This window comes from Onychostruthus taczanowskii, unplaced genomic scaffold (genome assembly GCF_017590055.1).
Source record: "Onychostruthus taczanowskii isolate IOZ18803 unplaced genomic scaffold, ASM1759005v1 scaffold338, whole genome shotgun sequence".
NCBI lineage: Eukaryota > Metazoa > Chordata > Aves > Passeriformes > Passeridae > Onychostruthus > Onychostruthus taczanowskii.
The window spans coordinates 27,768-50,581 of record NW_024500772.1 but is presented as its reverse complement, the minus strand read 5'-3'; the positions used below and the strand labels follow the sequence as shown (position 1 = coordinate 50,581).

Sequence of the window (22,814 nt, the reverse complement as noted above, 5' to 3'; positions counted from 1 at the left end):
TCACTCTGTCTAGGTGTGTCAGTCTGTCCCATGGCTGTCAGTCTGTCCCATGTCTGTCAGTCCCTCCCAGGTGTGTCAGTCAGTCCCAGGTGTGTCATTCTGTCCCATGGCTGTCAGTCCCTCCCAGGTGTGTCAGTCCCTCCCAGATGTGTCAGTCAGTCCCATGTCTGTCAGTCTGTCCCAGGTGTGTCAGTCTGTCCCACGTGTGTCACTCCCTCCCAGGTGTGCTAGTCTGTCCCATGGCTGTCAGTCAGTCCAGGTGTGTCAGTCCCTCCCAGGTGTGTCTGTCAGTCTGTCCCAGGTGTGTCAGTCCCTCCCAGGTGTGTCAGTCCCTCCCAGATGTGTCAGTCCGTCCCATGTCTGTCAGTCTGTCCAAGTGTGTCAGTCAGTCCCAGGTGTGTCAGTCCGTCCCATGTTTGTCAGTCCCTCCCAGGTGTGTCATTCTGTCCCAGGTGTGTCAGCCTATCCCATGTCTGTCAGTCCCTCCCAACAGTCAGCCTGTCCCATGTCTGTCAGTCAGTCCCAGGCGTGCCACCCCTGCCAGGTGCTCTCAGTGCCCCCGAGGTGTCCCGCCCCCCGGGGGACAGCAGTGTCACCTTCTCCAGGTGGCCGCAGCGCACGTAGCAGTCGGCCAGCGCCCCCCAGAGCCGGCCCCGCTGGTCGGTGAAGCGCGTCAGGCCCCCCCGGATGATGCCCCCGGCGTCCAGCGAGCGCACGCGGTCGGGGTGCGCCCAGGTGCCCACCTGGTAGTTGGACTTGCCCTGGCGGGACACGAAGCGCTCGTCGTTCACCAGCCGGGCCAGCACCTGCGCGGCCTCGTCCAGGCGGCCCACGGAGCGCAGGTAGGCCACGTACTGCTCGGCCTCCTCGGGACACAGCTGGGGACAGGAGTGTCACCTGTGTCACCTCAGTGTCACCTGAGCCCCACCTGAGCCCCCCCGCACTGCTCGGCCTCCTCGGGACACAGCTGGGGACAGGAGTGTCACCTGTGTCACCTCAGTGTCACCTGAACCCCACCTGAGCCCCCCTGCACTGCTCGGCCTCCTCAGGACACAGCTGGGGACAGGAGTGTCACCTCAGTGTCACCTGTGTCACCTGAGTGTCACCTGAGCCTCCCCGCACTGCTCGGCCTCCTCGGGACACAGCTGGGGACAGTGCCACCCCCCTGTCACCTCTGTGTCACCTGAGCATCACCTGAGTGCCAAGTATGTCACCAGGCGTGCCCAAGTATGCCCAGGTGAGTGCCCAGGTTCCCCAGGTGTACCGAGGTGTCCCAATGCCCCCAGGTGAGTGCCCAGGTGTGCCCAGGTGTACCGAGGCAAGTGCCCGGTGTGCCCAGATGTGCTCAGGTGCCCCAGGTGTGTCCCAGTGCCCCCAGGTGAGTGCCCAGGTGTGCCCAGGTGTGCCCAGGTGTGCCCAGGTGCCCCAGGTACCTTGAGGAAGCGGCGGAAGACGCGCACGGCGGTCTCGGGCAGCGGGTGTGTGTGTGTGTGTGTGTGAGTGCCCAGGTGAGTGCCCAGGGGTGTGCCCAGGTGTGCCCAGGTGTGCCCAGGTGAGTGCCCAGGTGCCCCAGGTACCCTGAGGAAGCGGTGGAAGACGCGCACGGCGGTCTCGGGCAGCGGGTGTGTGTGTGTGTGTGTGTGTGTGGGTGGGTGTGTGTGAGTGCCCAGGTGTGCCCAGGTGTGCCCAGGTGAGTGCCCAGGTGCCCCAGGTACCTTGAGGAAGCAGCGGAAGACGCGCACGGCGGTCTCGGACAGTGTGTGTGGGTGGGTGTGTGTGTGTGTGGGTGGGTGTGTGTGAGTGCCCAGGTGTGCCCAGGTGTGCCCAGGTGAGTGCCCCGGTGAGTGCCCAGGTGTGCCCAGGTGTGCCCAGGTGAGTGCCCCGGTGAGTGCCCAGGTGTGCCCAGGTGTGCCCAGGTGAGTGCCCCGGTGAGTGCCCAGGTGTGCCCAGGTGTGCCCAGGTGAGTGCCCCGGTGAGTGCCCAGGTGTGCCCAGGTGTGCCCAGGTGAGTGCCCCGGTGAGTGCCCAGGTGTGCCCAGGTGTGCCCAGGTGAGTGCCCCGGTGAGTGCCCAGGTGTGCCCAGGTGTGCCCAGGTGAGTGCCCCGGTGAGTGCCCAGGTGTGCCCAGGTGTGCCCAGGTGAGTGCCCCGGTGAGTGCCCAGGTGTGCCCAGGTGTGCCCAGGTGAGTGCCCCGGTGAGTGCCCAGGTGTGCCCAGGTGTGCCCAGGTGAGTGCCCCGGTGAGTGCCCAGGTGTGCCCAGGTGTGCCCAGGTGAGTGCCCCGGTGAGTGCCCAGGTGTGCCCAGGTGTGCCCAGGTGAGTGCCCCGGTGAGTGCCCAGGTGTGCCCAGGTGTGCCCAGGTGAGTGCCCCGGTGAGTGCCCAGGTGTGCCCAGGTGTGCCCAGGTGAGTGCCCCGGTGAGTGCCCAGGTGTGCCCAGGTGTGCCCAGGTGAGTGCCCCGGTGAGTGCCCAGGTGTGCCCAGGTGTGCCCAGGTGAGTGCCCCGGTGAGTGCCCAGGTGTGCCCAGGTGTGCCCAGGTGAGTGCCCCGGTGAGTGCCCAGGTGTGCCCAGGTGTGCCCAGGTGAGTGCCCCGGTGAGTGCCCAGGTGTGCCCAGGTGTGCCCAGGTGAGTGCCCCGGTGAGTGCCCAGGTGTGCCCAGGTGTGCCCAGGTGAGTGCCCCGGTGAGTGCCCAGGTGTGCCCAGGTGTGCCCAGGTGAGTGCCCCGGTGAGTGCCCAGGTGTGCCCAGGTGTGCCCAGGTGAGTGCCCCGGTGAGTGCCCAGGTGTGCCCAGGTGTGCCCAGGTGAGTGCCCCGGTGAGTGCCCAGGTGTGCCCAGGTGTGCCCAGGTGAGTGCCCAGGTGCCCCAGGTACCTTGAGGAAGTGGCGGAAGACGCGCACGGCGGTCTTGGGCAGTGCGTGTGTCTGTGAGTGGCCAGGTGAGTGTCCAGGTGAGTGCAGCGGGTGTGGGTGTGTGTGTGTGCGGGTGGGTGTGTGTGTGTGAGTGCCCTGGTGTGCCCAGGTGTGCCCAGGTGTGCCCAGGTGAGTGCCCAGGTGCCCCAGGTGCCCCAGGTACCTTGAGGAAGCGGCGGAAGACGCGCACGGCGGTCTCGGGCAGCGGGTGGCGGCGCACGAAGCTCAGGTAGGGCGGCCAGAGGCGCCGGTGCTGCGTGATGGGCAGCGCCCGCAGCGCCCGGTCGAACGTGCGGCGCGTGCGCGTGACACGGCCCTGCTCCACCAGGAACTGGCAGTAATCCAGCCAGATCCGCGGCATCTGGGGACACTGGGGACATTATCAGGGACCCAGGGGACATTGGGGACACTGGGGACAGGAACTGGCAGTAATCCAGCCAGATCCGCGGCATCTGGGGACATTAATGGGGACACTGGGGACAGGACTGGCAGTAACCCAGCCAGATCCACAGCATCTGGGGACATTAATGGGGACACTGGGGACATTGGGGACAGCCAAGGGACACTGGGGACACTGGGGACATTAACGGGGACATTGGGGACAGGAACTGGCAGCAATCCAGCCAGATCCGCAGCATCTGGGGACACTGGGGACATTAATGGGGACATCAGGGACACTGAGGACATTGGGGACACTGGAAATAACTGTGGGGACAATGGGGACATGGGGACACTGGGGACAATGGCACACAGGGGACACAGGGACAGGAGGACCCTGGGGGGACACTGGGGGACATTGGGGACACAGAGGGTCGCAGTGACCCCGCCCTGCTCAGCTGCGATCCGGGGCCCAGGAGGGGCTGGAGCCACCCCAGGGTGGCAGTGTCCCCCCGTGTCCCCAAACCCCGTGTCACCCCTGCCCCCCATGTCCCTTCTGCCCCCCTTCACCGGTCCCTTCCGTGTCCCCCTCGTGTCCCCATGTCCCCTCTGTGTCCCCATCCCATGTCCCTCCCTGCACCCCAGGTGTCCCCAGGTGTCTCTGGGTGTCCCCAGCTGTCCCAGGCGTCCCTCCATGTCCCCAGGTGTCCCCATGTCCCCAGGTCCCCCCCAAGTGTCCCTATGCCCACCCAGCTGTCCCCTCACGTCCCCCCATGTCCCCATGCCCACCCAGCTGTCCTCCCATGTCCCCAGGTGTCCCAGGTGTCCCCAGGCCCCCCCAGGTGGCCCCCATGTCTCCAGGTGCCCCCATGTCCACCCCAAGTGTCCCTATGCCCACCCAGCTGTCCCCTCACGTCCCCCCATGTCCCCATGCCCACCCAGCTGTCCTCCCATGTCCCCAGGTGTCCCCCCAGCTGTCCCCCCATGTCCCCAGGTGTCCCTATGCCCAGGTGTCCCCATGCCCACCCAGATGTCCCCTCACGTCCCCTGCATGTCCCTATGCCCACCCAGCTGTCCCCCCATGTCCCCCCCAGGTGTCCTAGGTGTCCCCAGGCCCCCCCAGGTGTCCCCAGGTGTCCCCATGTCCACCCCCATGTCCCCATGCCCACCCAGCTGTCCTCCCATGTCCCCAGGTGTCCCCCCAGCTGTCCCCCCATGTCCCCAGGTGTCCCCACCTTGTGCATGAACACCAGCGCCCTCTCGTGGACAGCGTTGGCCTCCTCGAAGGCGGGGTCCGAGGGACAGCGACCTTTGACCTGAGCCCGGCGCTGCCGCAGGTACTGGTACCACAGCTTGTAACTGGGGGGGACACACCTGTCACCTGGGGCACCTGGCACAGGTACTGGTACCACAGCTTGTAACTGGGGGGGACACACCTGTCACCTGGGGCACCTGGCACAGGTACTGGTACCACAGCTTGTAACTGGGGGGGACACACCTGTCACCTGGGGCCCCTGGCACAGGTACTGGTACCACAGCTTGTAACTGGGGGGGACACACCTGTCACCTGGGTCACCCAACACCCCTGACACACCTGCTGCAGGTACTGGTACCACAGCTTGTAACTGGGGGGGACACACCTGTCACCTGTCACACCTGTCACACCTGTCACCTGGGTCACCCAACACCCCTGACACACCTGCTGCAGGTACTGGTACCACAGCTTGTAACTGGGGGGGACACACCTGTCACCTGTCACACCTGTCACAGGTACTGGTACCACAGCTTGTAACTGGGGGGGACACACCTGTCACCTGACACACCTGTCACAGGTACTGGTACCACAGCTTGTAACTAAAGGGGACACACCTGTCACCTGGGGCACCTGACAGCCCTGACACCCCTGACAGCCCTGCTGCAGATACTGGTACCACAGCTTGTAACTGGGGAGGGGACACACCTGTCCCCTGGGGCACCTGACAGCCCTGACACCCCTGACAGCCCTGCTGCAGATACTGGTACCACAGCTTGTAACTGGGGGGGACACACCTGTCACCTGTCACACCTGTCACCTGGGGCACCTGGCACCTGTCACCTGGGGCACCCAACACCCCTGCGCAGGTACTGGTACCACAGCTTGTAACTAAAGGGGACACACCTGTCACCTGGGGCACCTGACAGCCCTGACACACCTGACAGCCCTGCTGCAGATACTGGTACCACAGCTTGTAACTGGGGAGGGGACACACCTGTCACCTGGGTCACCCAACACCCCTGACACCCCTGTCACAGGTACTGGTACCACACCTTGTAACTGGGGACAGGGGACACAGGTGTCACCAAGGTCACCTGACACCCCTGTCACAGGTACTGGTACCACAGCTTGTAACTGGGGAGGGCTCACAGGTGTCACCTGGGCCACCTGTCACCCGTCACCAGGGTCATCCAACACCCCTGACACAGGTACTGGCACCACAGCTTGTAACTGCTGAGGGGACAGACGTGTCACCTGGGTTACCTGGCACCCCTGTCACCTGTGTCACTCCTGTCACCTAGGCCACCCAGGACTGTCACCTGTGTCACCTGGCTACCCTGTCACCTGTGTTACTCCTGTCACCTGCGTCACCTGTGCCACCCCGATCACGTGAGCCACGCCCAGTCACAGGTGCCACCCCTCACCCGGGCCAGCCCCTGTCACCTGCTGCCACCTGAGAGGACCCCGGCTGTCCCTGTCCCCACCTGCCCCCACCAGGGCAATCAGGTGCTCCCTGTGCCCCCCAGGTGTGCCCCCAAAGGTCCCTGTGCCTTCCAGGGGCACCTCTGCTGCCCAGGTGTGCCCCAGGTGCCCCTAGGTGTGCCCAGGTGCCCCCAGGTGCATTCCCAGTACCCTCAGGTGTATCCCAGGTACCCCCAGCTGCCCCTAGGTGTACCCAGCTCCCCCTAGGTGTATCCCAGGTGAGCCCAGGTGTATCCCAGGTGTGTTCCAGCTGCCCCCAGCAGTGCCCAGGTGTATCCCAGGTGAGCCCAGGTGTATCCCAGGTGTGTTCCAGCTGCCCCCAGCAGTGCCCAGGTGTATCCCAGGTGTGTTCCAGCTGCCCCCAGCAGTGCCCAGGTGTATCCCAGGTGCGTTCCAGCTGCCCCCAGCAGTGCCCAGGTGTATCCCAGCAGTGCCCAGGTGTATCCCAGGTGTGTTCCAGCTGCCCCCTCCCCAGCCCCCCCAGCCCCCCCGGTGCCCGTACCTGCCGGGCAGCTCCCTCAGGGCTCTCTCGTAGATCTGGTTGAGGCGGGGGCGGGGCCCGCGCTGCCGGGCCTGGGCGTAGCGCAGCCAGCCGCGCACCGAGAACGGGTTCCGGAGCAGCTCCTCCTCGTGCTGCACCTCCTCTTCCTCCTGGGGGGGGACAGTGGGGACACTGGGGACACTGGGGACACACACAGGGACAGCTCCTCCTCGTGCTGCACCTCCTCTTCCTCCTGGGGGGGGACAGTGGGGACATTGGGGACACTGGGGACACACACAGGGACATTGGGGACACTGGGGACACACACAGGGACAGCTCCTCCTCGTGCTGCACCTCCTCTTCCTCCTGGGGGGGGACATTGGGGACATTGGGGACACTGGGGACACACACAGGGACAGCTCCTCCTCGTGCTGCACCTCCTCTTCCTCCTGGGGGGGGACATTGGGGACATTGGGGACACTGGGGACACACACAGGGACAGCTCCTCCTCGTGCTGCACCTCCTCTTCCTCCTGGGGGGGGACAGTGGGGACATTGGGGACACACACAGGGACAGCTCCTCCTCGTGCTGCACCTCCTCTTCCTCCTGGGGGGGGACAGTGAGGGGACATTGGGGACACTGGGGACACTGGGGACAGTCAGGGGACACCTCTGGGGACAGGGGACAGCCCCTCCTCATGCTCCTGGAGGGACACAGGGACAGGGATGGGGACAGGGGAGACAAGGCACAGGGCACTTCCTCCTGGGCTCAGGGGACAGCAGGGGACATTGGGGACAGCCAGGGGACACAGGGGGGGACAAAGGGACCAGGATGGGGGGAGGGGGCAGGACAGAACCCAGCGGTGACAGGGACGGGACAGGGACACAGAGCACAGCAGGAGGTGACAGAGCTGGGGGTGACAGGGACAGGGTGGCACAGGGACACGGGGACAGCGGGGACACAAACGGGGGAAATGCTGGGGACAAATGGCCTGGAGAGGGAATGGGGACAGCAGGGGACAGGGACACGGGGACAGGAGAGGGGACAGGGATATGGGACAGGGACACGGGGACAAGGGATGGGGACATGGGGACAGGAGAGGGGACAGGGACAGAGACAGGGGGATGGGGACAGGGACACTGGAGGGGACAGGGGTGGGGACAGAGAGGACAGGGGGGGACAGGAGGCGACACCAGGGGACAGGAAGGGACAGAAAGGGACAGGGATGGGGACAGGAGGGGACAGGGATGGGGACAGCAGGGGACAGGATGGGGACAGGAGGGGACAGGAGGGGACAGGATGGGGACATGGGGACAAGAGGGGACAGGAGGGGACAGCAGGGGCCAGCCCCGCACTCACGAAGCACAGCTCGGGCCGCTCCGGGCCCGGCCCCGCTCCGGGATCCGCCACCGCTTCCCCCGCGGGTCCCGGTGCCGGCTCCGCCATCGCTCCGGGTTCCTCCATCGCTCCGGGCTCCGCCACCGCTCCCGGCTGCTGCTCCGCGCCGGGCTCCGCTCCCGGGGCCGCTCCCGGCGGCTCCTCCCGCGCCGCCATCTCCGCCTCGGCCGCCGCCATTTCTCCGCGCGCTCGCTCACTTCCGGCGCGCCGCCCGTACTTCCGGCGCCTCCACTTCCGTCCTTCCCGCGCTCCCTGCTCATTGGTCAACTCGCTCTTTCGCTCCGCCCCCTCAGCGCAGATCTCAGCCAATAGAATGCGGCGGTGCTGGAGGTGCGACCAATGGGCGGGCGCGGTGTTGCGGGGTTGGCGGAGCCGGAAGTGCGGGGGGCCTGGAGGAGCCATGGGGGTGAAGCTGGAGATCCTGAGGGTGCGAGGGGGGCGGGAACGGGAACGGAGGGAGAACGGGATAATGGGGATGGGATAATGGGAATGGGGATGGGAATGGGAACGGGATAATGGAAATGGGGATGGGAATGGGAATATGGGAATGGGAATGGGATAATGGGGATGGGATAATGGGAATGGGGATGGGAATGGGAACGGGATAATGGAAATGGGGATGGGAATGGGAATATGGGAATGGGAATGGGATAATGGGGATGGGATAATGGGAATGGGGATGGGAATGGGAACGGGATAATGGAAATGGGGATGGGATTGGGATAATGGGAATGGAAACAGGATAATGGGAATATGGGAACGGGATAATGGGGATGGGATCAGCTCCTCCTCGTGCTGCACCTCCTCTTCCTCCTGGGGGGGGACATTGGGGACATTGGGGACACTGGGGACACACACAGGGACAGCTCCTCCTCGTGCTGCACCTCCTCTTCCTCCTGGGGGGGGACAGTGGGGACATTGGGGACACTGGGGACTCTGGGGACACACACAGGGACAGCTCCTCCTCGTGCTGCACCTCCTCTTCCTCCTGGGGGACATTGGGGACACTGGGGACAGTCAGGGGACACCTGTGGGGACAGGGGACAGCTCCTCCTCATGCTCCTGGAGGGACACAGGGACAGGGATGGGGACAGGGATGGGGACAGGGATGGGGACAGGGGACACACGGCACAGGGCACTTCCTCCTGGGCTCAGGGGACAGCAGGGGACATTTGGGACAGCCAGGGGACACAGGGGGGGACAAAGGGACCAGGATGGGGGGAGGGGGCAGGACAGAACCCAGCGGTGACAGGGACGGGACAGGGACACAGAGCACAGCAGGAGGTGACAGAGCTGGGGGTGACAGGGACAGGGTGGCACAGGGACACGGGGACAGCGGGGACACAAACGGGGGAAATGCTGGGGACAAATGGCCTGGAGAGGGAATGGGGACAGCAGGGGACAGGGACACGGGGACAGGAGAGGGGACAGGGATATGGGACAGGGACACGGGGACAAGGGATGGGGACATGGGGACAGGAGAGGGGACAGGGACAGAGACAGGGGGATGGGGACAGGGACACTGGAGGGGACAGGGGTGGGGACAGAGAGGACAGGGGGTGACAGGAGGCGACACCAGGGGACAGGAAGGGACAGAAAGGGACAGGGATGGGGACAGGAGGGGACAGGGATGGGGACAGCAGGGGACAGGAAGGGGACAGGAGGGGACAGGAGGGGACAGCAGGGGCCAGCCCCGCACTCACGAAGCACAGCTCGGGCCGCTCCGGGCCCGGCCCCGCTCCGGGATCCGCCACCGCTTCCCCCGCGGGTCCCGGTGCCGGCTCCGCCATCGCTCCGGGTTCCTCCATCGCTCCGGGCTCCGCCACCGCTCCCGGCTGCTGCTCCGCGCCGGGCTCCGCTCCCGGGGCCGCTCCCGGCGGCTCCTCCCGCGCCGCCATCTCCGCCTCGGCCGCCGCCATTTCTCCGCGCGCTCGCTCACTTCCGGCGCGCCGCCCGTACTTCCGGCGCCTCCACTTCCGTCCTTCCCGCGCTCCCTGCTCATTGGTCAACTCGCTCTTTCGCTCCGCCCCCTCAGCGCAGATCTCAGCCAATAGAATGCGGCGGTGCTGGAGGTGCGACCAATGGGCGGGCGCGGTGTTGCGGGGTTGGCGGAGCCGGAAGTGCGGGGGGCCTGGAGGAGCCATGGGGGTGAAGCTGGAGATCCTGAGGGTGCGAGGGGGGCGGGAACGGGAACGGAGGGAGAACGGGATAATGGGGATGGGATAATGGGAATGGGGATGGGAATGGGAACGGGATAATGGAAATGGGGATGGGATTGGGATAATGGGAATGGAAACAGGATAATGGGAATATGGGAACGGGATAATGGGGATGGGATAATGGGAACGGGATAATGGGGATGGGGATGGGAATGGGATAATGGGAATGGAAACAGGATAATGGGAATATGGGAACGGGATAATGGGGATGGGATAATGGCGATGGGATAATGGGAATGGGGATGGGAATGGGATAATGGGAACGGGATAATGGGGATGGGGATGGGAATGGGATAATGGGAATGGAAACAGGATAATGGGAATATGGGAACGGGATAATGGGGATGGGATAATGGGAACGGGATAATGGGGATGGGGGGGATAATGGGAATGGGATAATGGGAACGGGAATGGGAATGGGATAATGGGAACAGGATAATGGGAATGGGATAATGGGAACAGGATAATGGGAATGGGAATAGAAATGGGAATGGGGGGAAGTAACAGGAATGGGAACGGGAATGGGGGATAATGGGAATGGGGAAATGGGAATGGGATAACAGGATAGTGAGATAACGGGAATGGGAACAGGAAGGGGGGAATGGGAATGGGAATGAGGGGATAACAGGAACAGGAACGGGGGAACAGGAATGGGAATGGGAACGAGGGGATAATGGGAATGGGAATGGGGAGGGGATAATGGGAACGGGAATGGGATAACGGGAATGGGAACGGGAATGGGATAATGGGAATGGGGAGGGGATAATGGGAATGGGAACGGAGGAACAGGAATGGGAACGGGAACGAGGGGATAATGGGAATGGGGGAATGGGAACGGGGGGGAACGGGAATGGGATAATGGGAATGGGGAGGGGATAATGGGAATGGGAACGGGAATGGGATAATGGGAATGGGAACGGGATAATGCGAATGGGAACGGGATAATGGGAACGGGAACGGGATAATGGGAATAGGGAGGGGATAACGGGAATGGGAACAGGACTGGGATAATGGGAATGGGGGGGTAACGGAGCGGGGGGGGCGGGAACGGGAACAGCAACAAGGGATGGGAATGGGGGACACAGAGGTGACAGGGGAGGTGACACAGGGGACACAGAGGTGACACAGGTGTCCCTGTCCCAGATGTGGAATGGGATAACGGGAATGGGAACGGGACCGGGATAACGGGAATGGGGAGGGGATAACGGGAACAGGAACAGGAATGGGATAACGGGAATGGGAACGGGACCGGGATAACGGGAATGGGGAGGGGATAATGGGAATGGGAACAGGACTGGGATAATGGGAACAGGAATGGGATAACGGGAATGGGAATGGGAATGGGATAATGGGAATGGGGAGGGGATAACGGGAATGGGAACGGGACTGGGATAATGGGAATGGGGCGGTAACGGAGCGGGGGGGCGGGAACGGGAACAGGAACAAGGGATGGGAATGGGGGACACAGATGTGACAGGGGAGGTGACACAGAGGTGACACAGGTGTCCCTGCCCCAGGTGTGCCTGTACCTGTCCTTCCCCGTGGCCGTGTTCTGGCTCTAGGGGTGACACAGGTGTGACACAGGTGACACACAGGTGACACAGGGGAGGTGACACAGGGGACACACAGGTACAGGTGACACTCAGGTGACACAGGAGGTGACACAGGTGAGGGTTAGGGGTGTCACAGGAGGTGACACAGGTGAGGTTAGGGGTGACACAGGTGACACTCAGGTGTGACATTTGTTACCTGCCCGTGTCCCGGTGACGTTGGTGACCGTCCCCGCCGGCAGGGAGGGGTAGGGGTGACACAGGAGGTGACACAGGTGAGGGTTAGGGGTGACACAGGTGACACAGGTGACACTCAGGTGTTACCTGCCCGTGTCCCGGTGACGTTGGTGACCGTCCCCGCCGGCAGGGAGGGGTAGGGGTGACACAGGAGGTGACACAGGTGAGGGTTAGGGGTGACACAGGTGACACAGGTGTCATTGTCCCAGATGTGTCTGTACCTGTCCTTCCCCGTGGCCGTGTTCTGGGTCTCCAACCAGGCCGAGCTCTTCCAGCGTCACGTGATCGACCGCAAGGTGGGCAGGGACCCCTGGGGACACCTGGGGACACCTCAATGTCCCCGCTGTCCCCTCCCCTGACGCACTCTCTTTGCAGAGGGAGATTTTCCCGCCGGACACCCCGGAACGGGTGAGACCCCGACTGTCCCCAATGTCCCCAACTGTCCCCAACGACCCTCTCAGTGTCCCCCACTGTCCCCAACTGTCCCCAGTGTCCCTCTCAGTGTCCCCCACTGTCCCCAATGTCCCCAACTGACCCTAATGTCCCTCTCAGTGTCCCCCACTGTCCCCAACGACCCTCTTAGTGTCCCCCACTGTCCCCAATGTCCCTCTCAGTGTCCCCCTCTGTCCCTAATGCCCCCAACTGTCCCCAGTGTCCCTCTCAGTGTCCCCCACTGTCCCCAATGTCCCTCTCACTGCCCCCAATGTCTCCAGTACCACCCCTAGTGTCCCCACCCTCCCCTACAATGTCCCCTTGGTGTCCCCACCCCCCACGGTGTCCCCAAGGTGTCCCCCATGTGGCTCCAGCACCTCCCAGTGTCCCCCCAAGTCCCTCTCCCACAGTGTCCCCAAGGTGTCCCCAGCCCCCCCTCAATGTCCCCAGTGTGTCCCCAGGACCCCCTACTGTCCCCAAGGTCTCTTTGCAGTGTCCCCAATGTGTCCAGCCCTGCCCTGGCAGTGTCCCCAATGTCCCCTTGCTGTCCTCAGTGTCCCCCTTGTGTCCCCACAATGTCCCTGTGTCGCTGTAGGACACGAAATAACACACCACGGACACGCAGCTCTAACGAGGCAAAAAACCAGCACTTTTAATTCCTGACTCAATATTTATAGACTTCCAAAAGTGACAGTGGATCGGAGGGTGACAGTGCCACCTCTCCAATGACACCGGACAAACCAACAGTCCGTCAGATTTCTCTTTCTCCGTAAAACAATGCAAAACCATAAATTATTTACATAAAGTGTGCGAGAAAGTTCGTTACAGGAACGTAAACCTCAGAAAACCTGGAAAATTTAAAACAGCAGGGCCGCATCTTACCCTTTACTGTTTTAAAAAAAAGAAAAAAGAAAGAAAAAAATTAACGACGTGAAAAAAGAAAAATGAGCAAGGCTCAGTGTCCATTCATGGAGGAATCGTCGGGGTGATCACTCGCATCATCTGGATCCGAGTCACGACTCAGTGATTCACCCACCTGATGCCTTTCAGGTTGGTCGTGGTTTCCGTTTTGCCCGTTGGCCAGATTCTGTCTCTGTGGTCACAAACACACGCCGAGGGTACCCAGCGTACCCCAGAATCTGTGGACACACAAGCATGCCCACACCTGATAGGTCATAGGGACCTTCTCGCTGTTCGGTGACCAAATTCCAGACCAGAGGCTGACGTGCCTCGTCCCAGCCTGCATCGAGGGACGGTGATTCAGAACGACAGGGTTGTTTGAGTTCTGTGTCACCGTAAGATGATTGATGGCGTACAAAGCTTTTGCCGACCGACTGTGCGGGGTTTCACCCTGCATTCCCCGTTTTTGTTTTTGAAGAACCCGCTTCAGAGTACCGTGAGCGCGTTCTACAATCGCTCGAGCAGTCAGAGAGTGACGGATACCAAACTTGTGTGACACACCCCACAACTGCAGGAACTGCTGCACCTTCTGCGATGTGCAAGCAGGACCACTGTTGGTTTTGACAGCAGAAGGTGTGTCCAGAACGGCAAAGGCCTGCCTCCAGTGGGCAAGGACATCACGGGCCTTTTCTCCAGTGTGAGCAGAAGCCCACATTGCAGAGGAGAACGTGTCCACCGTGACACGCACATACTTGAGCCGGCCAGACTCGGCAGTCTGGGTGACATCGGTCTGCCAAAGCTCCAAGGCCCTGAGGCCTCTGGAGTTTTCCCCTGCCAGCAAAGGCAGTCATCACACGGCTTGACAATGTCACAAGCTTCAGTTGGCGTCAGCTGAAACTGCTTCTGCAAGGTATGTGCGTTGTGGTGGAAAAACCCACGCGACGTCTCGGCCTGCGCCAGTGTGTCAGGCTGAGGCGCTACCCACGCTGGGTTGGCCAGCTTGTCAGCCCTCACGTTGCCTTCCGCTGCAAATCTTGGCAAATTGGCGTGACTGCTCGCATGCAGAGCGTGGAACGGATGAACCTGGGCCTGAGTGGCACACCACGAGGTCTTCAGTAAATGAAACAAGGCAGGGTTACTGACCTCCTTCAATGACCCAACCGCTGTGCGATGTCAGCCACATAGGCAGAATCCGTGACCAAACTGAAAGGTTACTGGGAAAATTTATAAAATGAAATGAAAGCTTTCATTTCAACAAATTGGGCTGACCCATCCTCGTGACCTTCCAGGCCCTGCCACTCAGATCCATCCCTCCAAGTAACAGTGGCCTTCCCTGTTCTCCCCAAACCATCAGTGAAGGCAGCGGGTCCTTGCACGGGTTCCTGACTATTTTTGGGCCACAAATAGATTTGTGTGAATTTTGCCATGTGCAGTACATGTGGCTGGGTAGATGATAAGTGATCTGCCCTGAAAAGTTTTCCAGAGCACTCTGCAGGGACACACTGTTCACAAAGCTCCAGTCAAAATCCTCCCTCTGTACCAGGAGTGTGATCTTTGTGGGATCCGCACCCATCAATTGCAAACACCATTGCCGGCATTTGATTATCAAGCGAGCAATTAGCTCAAACAACTGCCGTCTTCTGCGGCTGATGGGGCAGGAAAACCCATTCCAAGATGTGCAAGGAATGGGACCGTTTGTCACTCCATTGGCCAACGATGCCTGTGGGATGCGAATCTGGAGCGGCGATGAACACGGTGACATCAACGGAGGGATCAATGCGATAAACCTGGCAAGCAGAAACAGCTCTCTGAACCACCTCCAGCACCTGACGTGCCTCAGTGTGCAAGGTGACTTTAGATTCTCCTTTCAACAAATCAAACAGAGGAGACAGTTGTGCGTCGGTCAGTCCCAAGTACGGATGTAACCGAGTGACGACACCTACCAATTTGTGGACATCATTCAGCGTCTTCACAGAATGCAATTGCACCTCCTGGTGTTGGATTGTCCGCTCCAGAATTTTGACCCCCAGATACTTCCAAGGAGGCTGTTGTTGAACCTTTTCTGGAGCCACCTGCAGCCCATGAGGATGCAAAGCATCGAGCAACTGAGGCTGTATCCTCAGCAGCTCGTCCTGGGTGGACGCAGCCACCAAAATGTCATCCGTATAATGATACGGATGGGCATCAGGAAACTGCTTGCAAACCCCAGACAAGGCACGGGCTGCATACCATAGGCATTTGGCAGGAGAATTTGCATTCCTTGGGGCAAAACTTCCCGTTGATATCATTGATATCTTTGATACCATTGAGCTGCGTGGGCTCAGCATTGTTAATTGCTGGCACCAAGAAGGCAAATGTCAGTCTGTCATCAGGATGCAAAGGAATTGTGAAAAAACAATCCTTGAGATCCATGATGAGGACCAGCAAGTCTGTGGGAAGCGTGGTAGGCAATGGCATGCCCACCTGCAATGTTCCCATGCGCCACTCAGATCCATCCCTCCAAGTAACAGTGGCCTTCCCTGTTCTCCCCGAACCATCAGTGAAGGCAGCGGGTCCTTGCACGGGTTCCTGACTATTTTTGGGCCACAAATAGATTTGTGTGAATTTTGCCATGTGCAGTACATGTGGCTGGGTAGATGATAAGTGATCTTTCCTGAAAAGTTTTCCAGAGCACTCTGCAGGGACACAGTGTTCACAAAGCTCCAGTCAAAATCCTCCCTCTGTACCAGGAGTGTGATCTTTGTGGGATCCGCACCCATCAATTGCAAACACCATTGCCGGCATTTGATTATCAAGCGAGCAATTAGCTCAAACAACTGCCGTCTTCTGCGGCTGATGGGGCAGGAAAACCCATTCCAAGATGTGCAAGGAATGGGACCGTTTGTCACTCCATTGGCCAACGATGCCTGTGGGATGCGAATCTGGAGCGGCGATGAACACGGTGACATCAACGGAGGGATCAATGCGATAAACCTGGCAAGCAGAAACAGCTCTCTGAACCACCTCCAGCACCTGATGTGCCTCAGTGTGCAAGGTGACTTTAGATTCTCCTTTCAACAAATCAAACAGAGGAGACATTTGTGCGTCGGTCAGTCCCAAGTACGGATGTAACCGAGTGACGACACCTACCAATTTGTGGGCATCATTCAGCGTCTTCACAGAATGCACAAATTGCACCTCCTGGTGTTGGATTGTCCGCTCCAGAATTTTGACCCCCAGATACTTCCAAGGAGGCTGTTGTTGAACCTTTTCTGGAGCCACCTGCAGCCCATGAGGATGCAAAGCATCGAGCAACTGAGGCTGGATCCTCAGCAGCTCGTCCTGGGTGGACGCAGCCACCAAAATGTCATCCATATAATGATACGGACGGGCATCAGGAAACTGCTTGCAAACCCCAGACAAGGCACGGGCTGCATACCATTGGCATTTGGCGGGAGAATTTCGCATTCCTTGGGGCAAAACTTTCCATAGATGTCATTGATATCATTGATATCTTTGATACCATTGAGCTGCATGGGCTCAACATTGTTAATTGCTGGCACCAAGAAGGTAAATGTCAGTCTGTCATCAGGATGCAAAGGAATTGTGAAAAAACAATCCTTGAGATCCATGATGAGGACCAGCAAGTCTGTGGGAAGCGTGGTAGGCAATGGCATGCCCACCTGCAATGTTCCCATGCTTTCCATCACGGCATTGACCTTTCGGAGGTCTTGTAACAACGTCCATTTCCCAGATTTTTTCTTGATGCAGAAGACAGGAGTGTTCCAGGGGCTGGTAGAAGGCTCCAGATGACCCTAATCCATCTGCACCAGATTTCGAAGGGTGACCAATTTATCTTCAGAGAGGGGCCACTGGTTCTCCCAGACAGGTTTGTCCACCAGCCACCGTATAGGAGGCGTGGGACACTGCGCCCTTCATCGCAGTGGCCCCCATCAAAAACCCGTCCTGATGTGCACCCCCCACACTGACAGAACATCCCTCCCCCAGAGGTTAGCAGGGGTAAAAGTAACATGAGGCCAAATCCAGGCCGTCTGTCCCTCTGTGTTTGTGACCAGCACGGGCCGCTGGCTCACGTAACACCGTGCCGTTCCCCCCAGTCCCGTGACAGGCATCTCCAGGATTCAGGGGCCATTCCGGGGCCCAGGTGGCAAGGGAGAGAACTGTGAGGTCCATGCCGCCGTCCAGAAGCCCACGAAGATGGATCTCCAACAGTGTCACAGCAGGGATGGACAGGGTACACAGCATCTCAGGACGTTCTTTGGTCGGGACAGCGGTCCAGTGAACTTGAGGGGGCCCAGCGGATCCAAAGCTGCCAGCTCCACATGACCGGTCAGCTGTCCTGTGAGCAGAAGACTTAAAGGGCACAAGTTGAGCAATCCGTGTCCCTTCCGGGATAGTGACGGAGTGGTGAGTATGGAGACCACGGCACAAATCTGCCCTGTGAAGTCTGCATCAGTGAGGCCCCGGTGCACAATGATGCCCTGAAGGGTGGCACTAGATCTCCCCATCAGGAGAGCACTCATGCCCTCACCCAAGGGACCAAAGGCATCCAGGGGAACCTTGTGTATTTGGCAAGAGTCTAAGACATTTGCCATATGGTTTGGCCTTCCACACCGACCACACAAAAACAAGGGAGCTTTGACCTTCTGTGTCTCCTTTCCCTGTTCCTTGCTGGCCTGAGCATTCCCCTGCGGTTGCTGCCTGCCCCGTGGCACTGCCCAGACTGGCTGCACAGCAATAGCCAAGGCAGCCATCTTGTAACCTGAGGGACCTAAGTTTGCACAGGCCACTGCCATCTGGGGGACAGTAGGGTCACCAGGAAGAGCCTCTATGATCCTCTTACAGTCATCATTGCAGTTACACCTCGCAAGGTTCGTAATCACAAGTCTCCTTGCCTCAGGATCTGCCACCTGATTCATAACAGAGGCTGTCAGCCTCCCTGCAAATGTCGTGGAAGGCTCGTCAGCCCCCTGGACAGCAACAGTCGCAAACGGCTGCCTCAGAGCAGCCAGTTCTATGGTCTGAACCAACGCTGCCATGCCTGTTGTCTGGCACTGGTCAGGCACGAGGGGATCGAAGCCAGCTTGCCCCTGAGGATCAGCATAATTGTCTGTGCCCAGCAGCACATCAGTGCCAATGGCACGCCTGGGATCCTGCAGACCCAGCATAGCGTTCTGCTCCACTGCCCTGGCTGCTAACCGAGCCCATTGAGACTCAAAAACGTTGAATTCCGCGGGCGGAAAAATAACGTGTGCCATAGCACGGATGTTGTGAGGTGTCGGCGCATCAGCAGCAATCGCTCGAAGCAGCGACCTTCAGCCTTCAGCAGACCCCAGACCATGTTGCACAACCGCATCATGGAGTTCCTTCGCAGCTTTAAACGATAAAGGTTGATGGGCGTTATGAGTAACACCCCTGAGCACAGGGAAAGCCTGGCAACCCCCTGGGCCTGCCAAGACCTGTCCCGTGGGCCCCGCAGGGACAGCAGCAGATGGCTGACCGGAGGCAGCTCAACACCACCCGACCCCGCGCCCCCTGCAGCATCAGCAGAGCCAGAGGAGCCTCCTCCACAATCCTGCAGAGCTGTGAGACAGCAGACTCGACCGTCTCCTCGACCTTAGCTTGGATTTCTCGCCAGAACCGCCCGTGTTCCGTTGGACACACGGTCACCTGGCACAGGGGGAGTGTCCACAAGGCCGATGAGGAGGGTCCGCAGCCCCAGGAACTCACCGGTCTCCCGCTGGCTGCGCCAGCATTCACACTAAAAGTGAACACCCCGGCACCCTGCCGCGCCGCAGCCCCGGCACCCGCGGGAGGCAGCGGGGCCAAACCAGCCGGCAGCCTGGCAGTGCTGCCCGCCGCAGCACGGGCAGAGGGCGCCGCGGTGGACACAGGCACCGGCACGGACTGGAGAGAGACCTGCAGAGGGCCACCCTCCTCCCATGCCGGGGAGGAGTGCAGAGAGACACGCGGCTCGCGGAGCCACATCGCTGCGGGGTGGCACAGGGGCATCCGGGACAGCCCCTGTGAGCATCCTGCTCGTGCCCGAGACCCCACAGCGGGCACCAGCCAAGCGGGGCGGACAGCCCGACCTCGTGGCGGGGCCTGATGGAACACCGACCAGCACCCTGCCTCCGGTGGCTCCCACCTCCTGCACGTGCCCGGCAGGCTGCTTAGGCTCAGAAACGGGGGAAGCAGCTCTGCCAGAAGACAAGACCAGCTCAGAAGCAGACGAACCTGCTCCCGCCGCACCCAGGAGATATTTAATGGAAACGCCACGATTTGGACAAAGCGTTGTCGCCGAATCAGACTCAAACCGAGGCGGAGGCTGATGCAGAGGATCCCCGTCGTCCCTGAGCGCCGGGAAGGCACAAAGAGAAGGCGGTTCCCTCCTGCCCTGCTGCCTCCACGGCTCTGCCCGTTCTCTGGCTGCTCGGAACCTGCTGGCTGGGTATTGGGAAGATCATTAACAGGACATCATGCCATGATCAATATGATCAAGTGAAGCTGATTTATTACAAAAAGCAAGCTATATTTATACTGTTTTCTGTTGTTTCCGCCTCAAGCTAATACATGATTAGTTAAATCCTTCTTACGCATGCATTTTAATATTTCAGTTAATTTTAGTTAGTCTTCCTTCTTCAGGCGTCTCGCTGCGGTTTTCTTGTCTGCCTTTGCATCCTGAACTGTCTGCTAATGAGCGTGTTCTTCTCCTTTGGTGTCCTTCAAGGGCATGGTGACCTTACTCAGTTTCTAGGAAGGCTGGATTGTGCATCTGCTGTACATGTCCATTGTCCTGCAAAAAACTCTCAACAGCTGGGAGCTCGATCCACCCCGGGGGACAAACGTCACCGTCCGAGACGGAGCTGCCTCCCAGCTCACCGTCCTGGGGGAGAGGGAAGAGTTCTGCTTCACACAGAAATTCAAATTCCCCCTCGTCCACGTCCGAGACGGAAGGGTCCCCCAGGGAACTCAGAGCTACAAAATCCAGACCCCCGCCAAATGGCGTCAAACTTTTTCCACCGCACCAGCAGTGATCTCGTGTCTACGGTGCAGTCATCAAAAAGCGCTGCCATGAGATGGCCTCCCATGAGAGACCACACCTCCCTGGAGAGCGCCTCCACAGGGCTTGGAAAAAACCCTTGCTGTCTGGCCCACAGAAATAACCTTTCAAAATCGCTCCAGGAAACGGAAAACTCGTTTCCGCTCCAGGAGACCCTTCCAGAGGTCCGAAACCAGAGAATCCTCCGTGAAACCCACAGGGCTTGCCATGACCACAAGAGCTGCGTGCAAAATGCCGAACTGCTCACGCCAAAACAGGGAGGGGGGAAGCGACACGACCTCACCCAGGGCTGTCCCGCACGCGGCGGCCGCCAGATATCGCTGCAGGACACGAGATAACGCGCCACGGACACGCAGCTCTAACGGGGTAAAAAAACAGCACTTCTAATTTCTGACTCAACATTTATAGACTTCCAAAAGTGACAGTGGATCGGAGGGTGACAGTGCCACCTCTGCAGTGACACTGGGCAAACCAACAGTCCGTCAGATATCTCCTCCTCCATAAAGGAATGCAAGACTTAAGTTATTTACATAAAGCGTGTGAGAAAGTTCGTTACAAGAATGTAAACATCAGAAGCCTTAGAGAATCTTAAAAAATCAGGGCGACGTCCCCGAGGCTCGCTCTGTGTCCTCCCAATGTCCCCAGTGTCCCCCTGGTGTCCCCTGCCGCACAGGCAGTGAGGGGGGTACAGAGACAACCCACAGGGGACACTTCTGGTGTCACCTCATGTCCCCTCATGTCCCTGCTGTCCCCTGACCCTGGGTGTGTGTCCACTGACCCTGTCCCCTCTTGGTGTCCTCTGACCCACTGATGTCCCCTGTCCCTATTCCTGTCCCCATGCCTCTCTCATGTCCCCTCATGTCCCTGCTGTCCCCTGACCCTGGGTGTGTGTCCACTGACCCTGTCCCCTCTTGGTGTCCTCAGACCCACTGATATCCCCTGTCCCCATTCCTGTACCCATGCCTCTCCCCTAACCCTGTCCCCATTCCTGTCCCCATGCCTCTCCTCTGTCCCCTGTCCCCTCCCTCTCCCTGTCCCCACAGTGTCCTTGTCCCCATTCCTCTGTCCCTGTTCCCTCACTGTCCCTGTCGCCTCACTGTTCTTGTCCCTGTCCCCTCACTGTCCCTGTCCCCACAGTGTCCTTGTTCCCGTTCCTCTGTCCCTGTCCCCTCACTGTCCCTGTCCCCTCACTGTCCCTGTCCCCACAGCGCCAGGCCATGGCTGAGCTGAAGCAGCGGCTGCGGGAGAGGAGGGGGACCCAGGCGTGAGGGGACAGCGGGGACACGGCACCGTGGGACACACGGCCACCAGGGTACACGGCGGTGACAGCAGGGACATGGCAGTGACACCAGAGACACATGGCCACCGTGGGACATGGCGGTGACAGCAGGGACACATGGCCACCGTGGGACATGGCGGTGACAGCAGGGACACATGGCCACCGTGGGACATGGCGGTGACAGCAGGGACACACGGCCACCCGTGGGACATGGCGGTGACAGAGGAGACGTGGCAGTGACACCGGGGACACATGGCCACCCATGGGATATGGTGGTGACAGAGGGGACACGGTGCTGGCAGAGGGGACACGGTGACAGAGGGGACATGGTGACAGCGGGGACACGGCAGTGACAGAGGGGACATGGGGGTGACAGCAGGGACACAGCATTGGCAGAGGGGATGTGGCAGTGACTGCGGGGACACGGTGACAGAGGGGACACTCCGCTGGCTCAACGTGGCCGTGCTGTGACAGCAGCACCGTGGCCCTGACGGTGACACAGGACACGCCTGGCACTGCCCTGTCACCATGGGCACACCGTGACAGCAGTGCCACCCGTGCTGGTGACAGAAGGGACAGTGACAGCACCCCATGGCATCGATGTGACCGTGATGGTGGCAAAGGGGACAGTGGCAGCACCCCATGGCATCGATGGCGTCACTGTGGCGGCGTTGGTGACAAAAGGGACACCTGGCAGCGTCCTGGTGCCATCACTGTGGTGGCATTGGTGACAGAAGGACACGTGGCAGCGCCGTGTCACTGTGGGCACGACCTGGTGCTGTCACCGTGGCTGTGTTGGTGACAGAGGGGACGAGTGACAACGGCTGATGGCATCGCTGTGACAGCGTTGGTGACAGAGGGGACAGCGGCAGCAGCTGGTGTCACTTGCTGTGACTGTGTTGGTGACAGAGGGGATACATGGCAGCCTTTGATGGCATCTCTGTGGCCGTGTTGGTGACAGTGACAACAGCCAGTGTCACTCGCTGTGGCCGTGTTGGTGACAATGACAACAGCCGCTGTCACTCACTGTGGCCGTGTTAGTGACAGAGGGGACAGCAGCCGCTGTCACTCGCTGTGGCCGTGTTGGTGACAGTGACAACAGCCAGTGTCACTTGCTGTGGCCGTGTTGGTGACAGAGGGGACAACAGCCGCTGTCACTCGCTGTGGCCGTGTTGGTGACAGTGACAACAGCCAGTGTCACTTGCTGTGGCCGTGTTGGTGACAGTGACAACAGCC

At 60.3% G+C, this 22,814-nt stretch overlaps 2 protein-coding genes across 2 annotated transcripts in view; one reads left to right on the top strand and one right to left on the bottom strand.

The window, feature by feature from the left end:
• The window catches only part of XAB2 (XPA binding protein 2), a gene marked incomplete at its 3' end in the record, with an annotated part of 28,038 nt that extends 19,935 nt beyond the window's left edge, over positions 1–8,103 (bottom strand). Inside the window, exons 1-5 of the mRNA XM_041410777.1 lie at positions 7,860–8,103; positions 6,522–6,670; positions 4,518–4,641; positions 3,068–3,265; positions 597–878 (exon numbers count right to left, since the gene is read on the bottom strand). Coding sequence (XP_041266711.1) covers positions 597–878; positions 3,068–3,265; positions 4,518–4,641; positions 6,522–6,670; positions 7,860–8,075 — 969 coding nt within the window. The remainder of the gene's footprint in view (positions 1–596; positions 879–3,067; positions 3,266–4,517; positions 4,642–6,521; positions 6,671–7,859) is intronic.
• A 1,900-nt stretch (positions 8,104–10,003) lies between these two features.
• Positions 10,004–22,808, top strand: LOC121339184 (protein PET100 homolog, mitochondrial). Its single transcript, XM_041410783.1, has 4 exons — positions 10,004–10,067; positions 12,114–12,200; positions 12,280–12,312; positions 21,508–22,808. Exons 1-4 carry the CDS (start codon positions 10,041–10,043, stop codon positions 21,565–21,567), a joined length of 207 nt encoding a protein of 68 aa, XP_041266717.1. The 5' UTR covers positions 10,004–10,040; the 3' UTR covers positions 21,568–22,808.
• The last annotated feature ends 6 nt before the right edge of the window (positions 22,809–22,814 follow it).

Excerpts from the sequence above, each read along its gene's own strand:
- LOC121339184 (XM_041410783.1), top strand. The coding sequence starts at position 10,041 with ATGGGGGTGAAGCTGGAGATCCTGAGG. Across the intron at positions 10,068-12,113 it reads TGAAGCTGGAGATCCTGAGG|ATGTGTCTGTACCTGTCCTT; the intron begins GTGCGAGGGGGG and ends TCATTGTCCCAG. Across the intron at positions 12,201-12,279 it reads GTCACGTGATCGACCGCAAG|AGGGAGATTTTCCCGCCGGA; the intron begins GTGGGCAGGGAC and ends CTCTCTTTGCAG.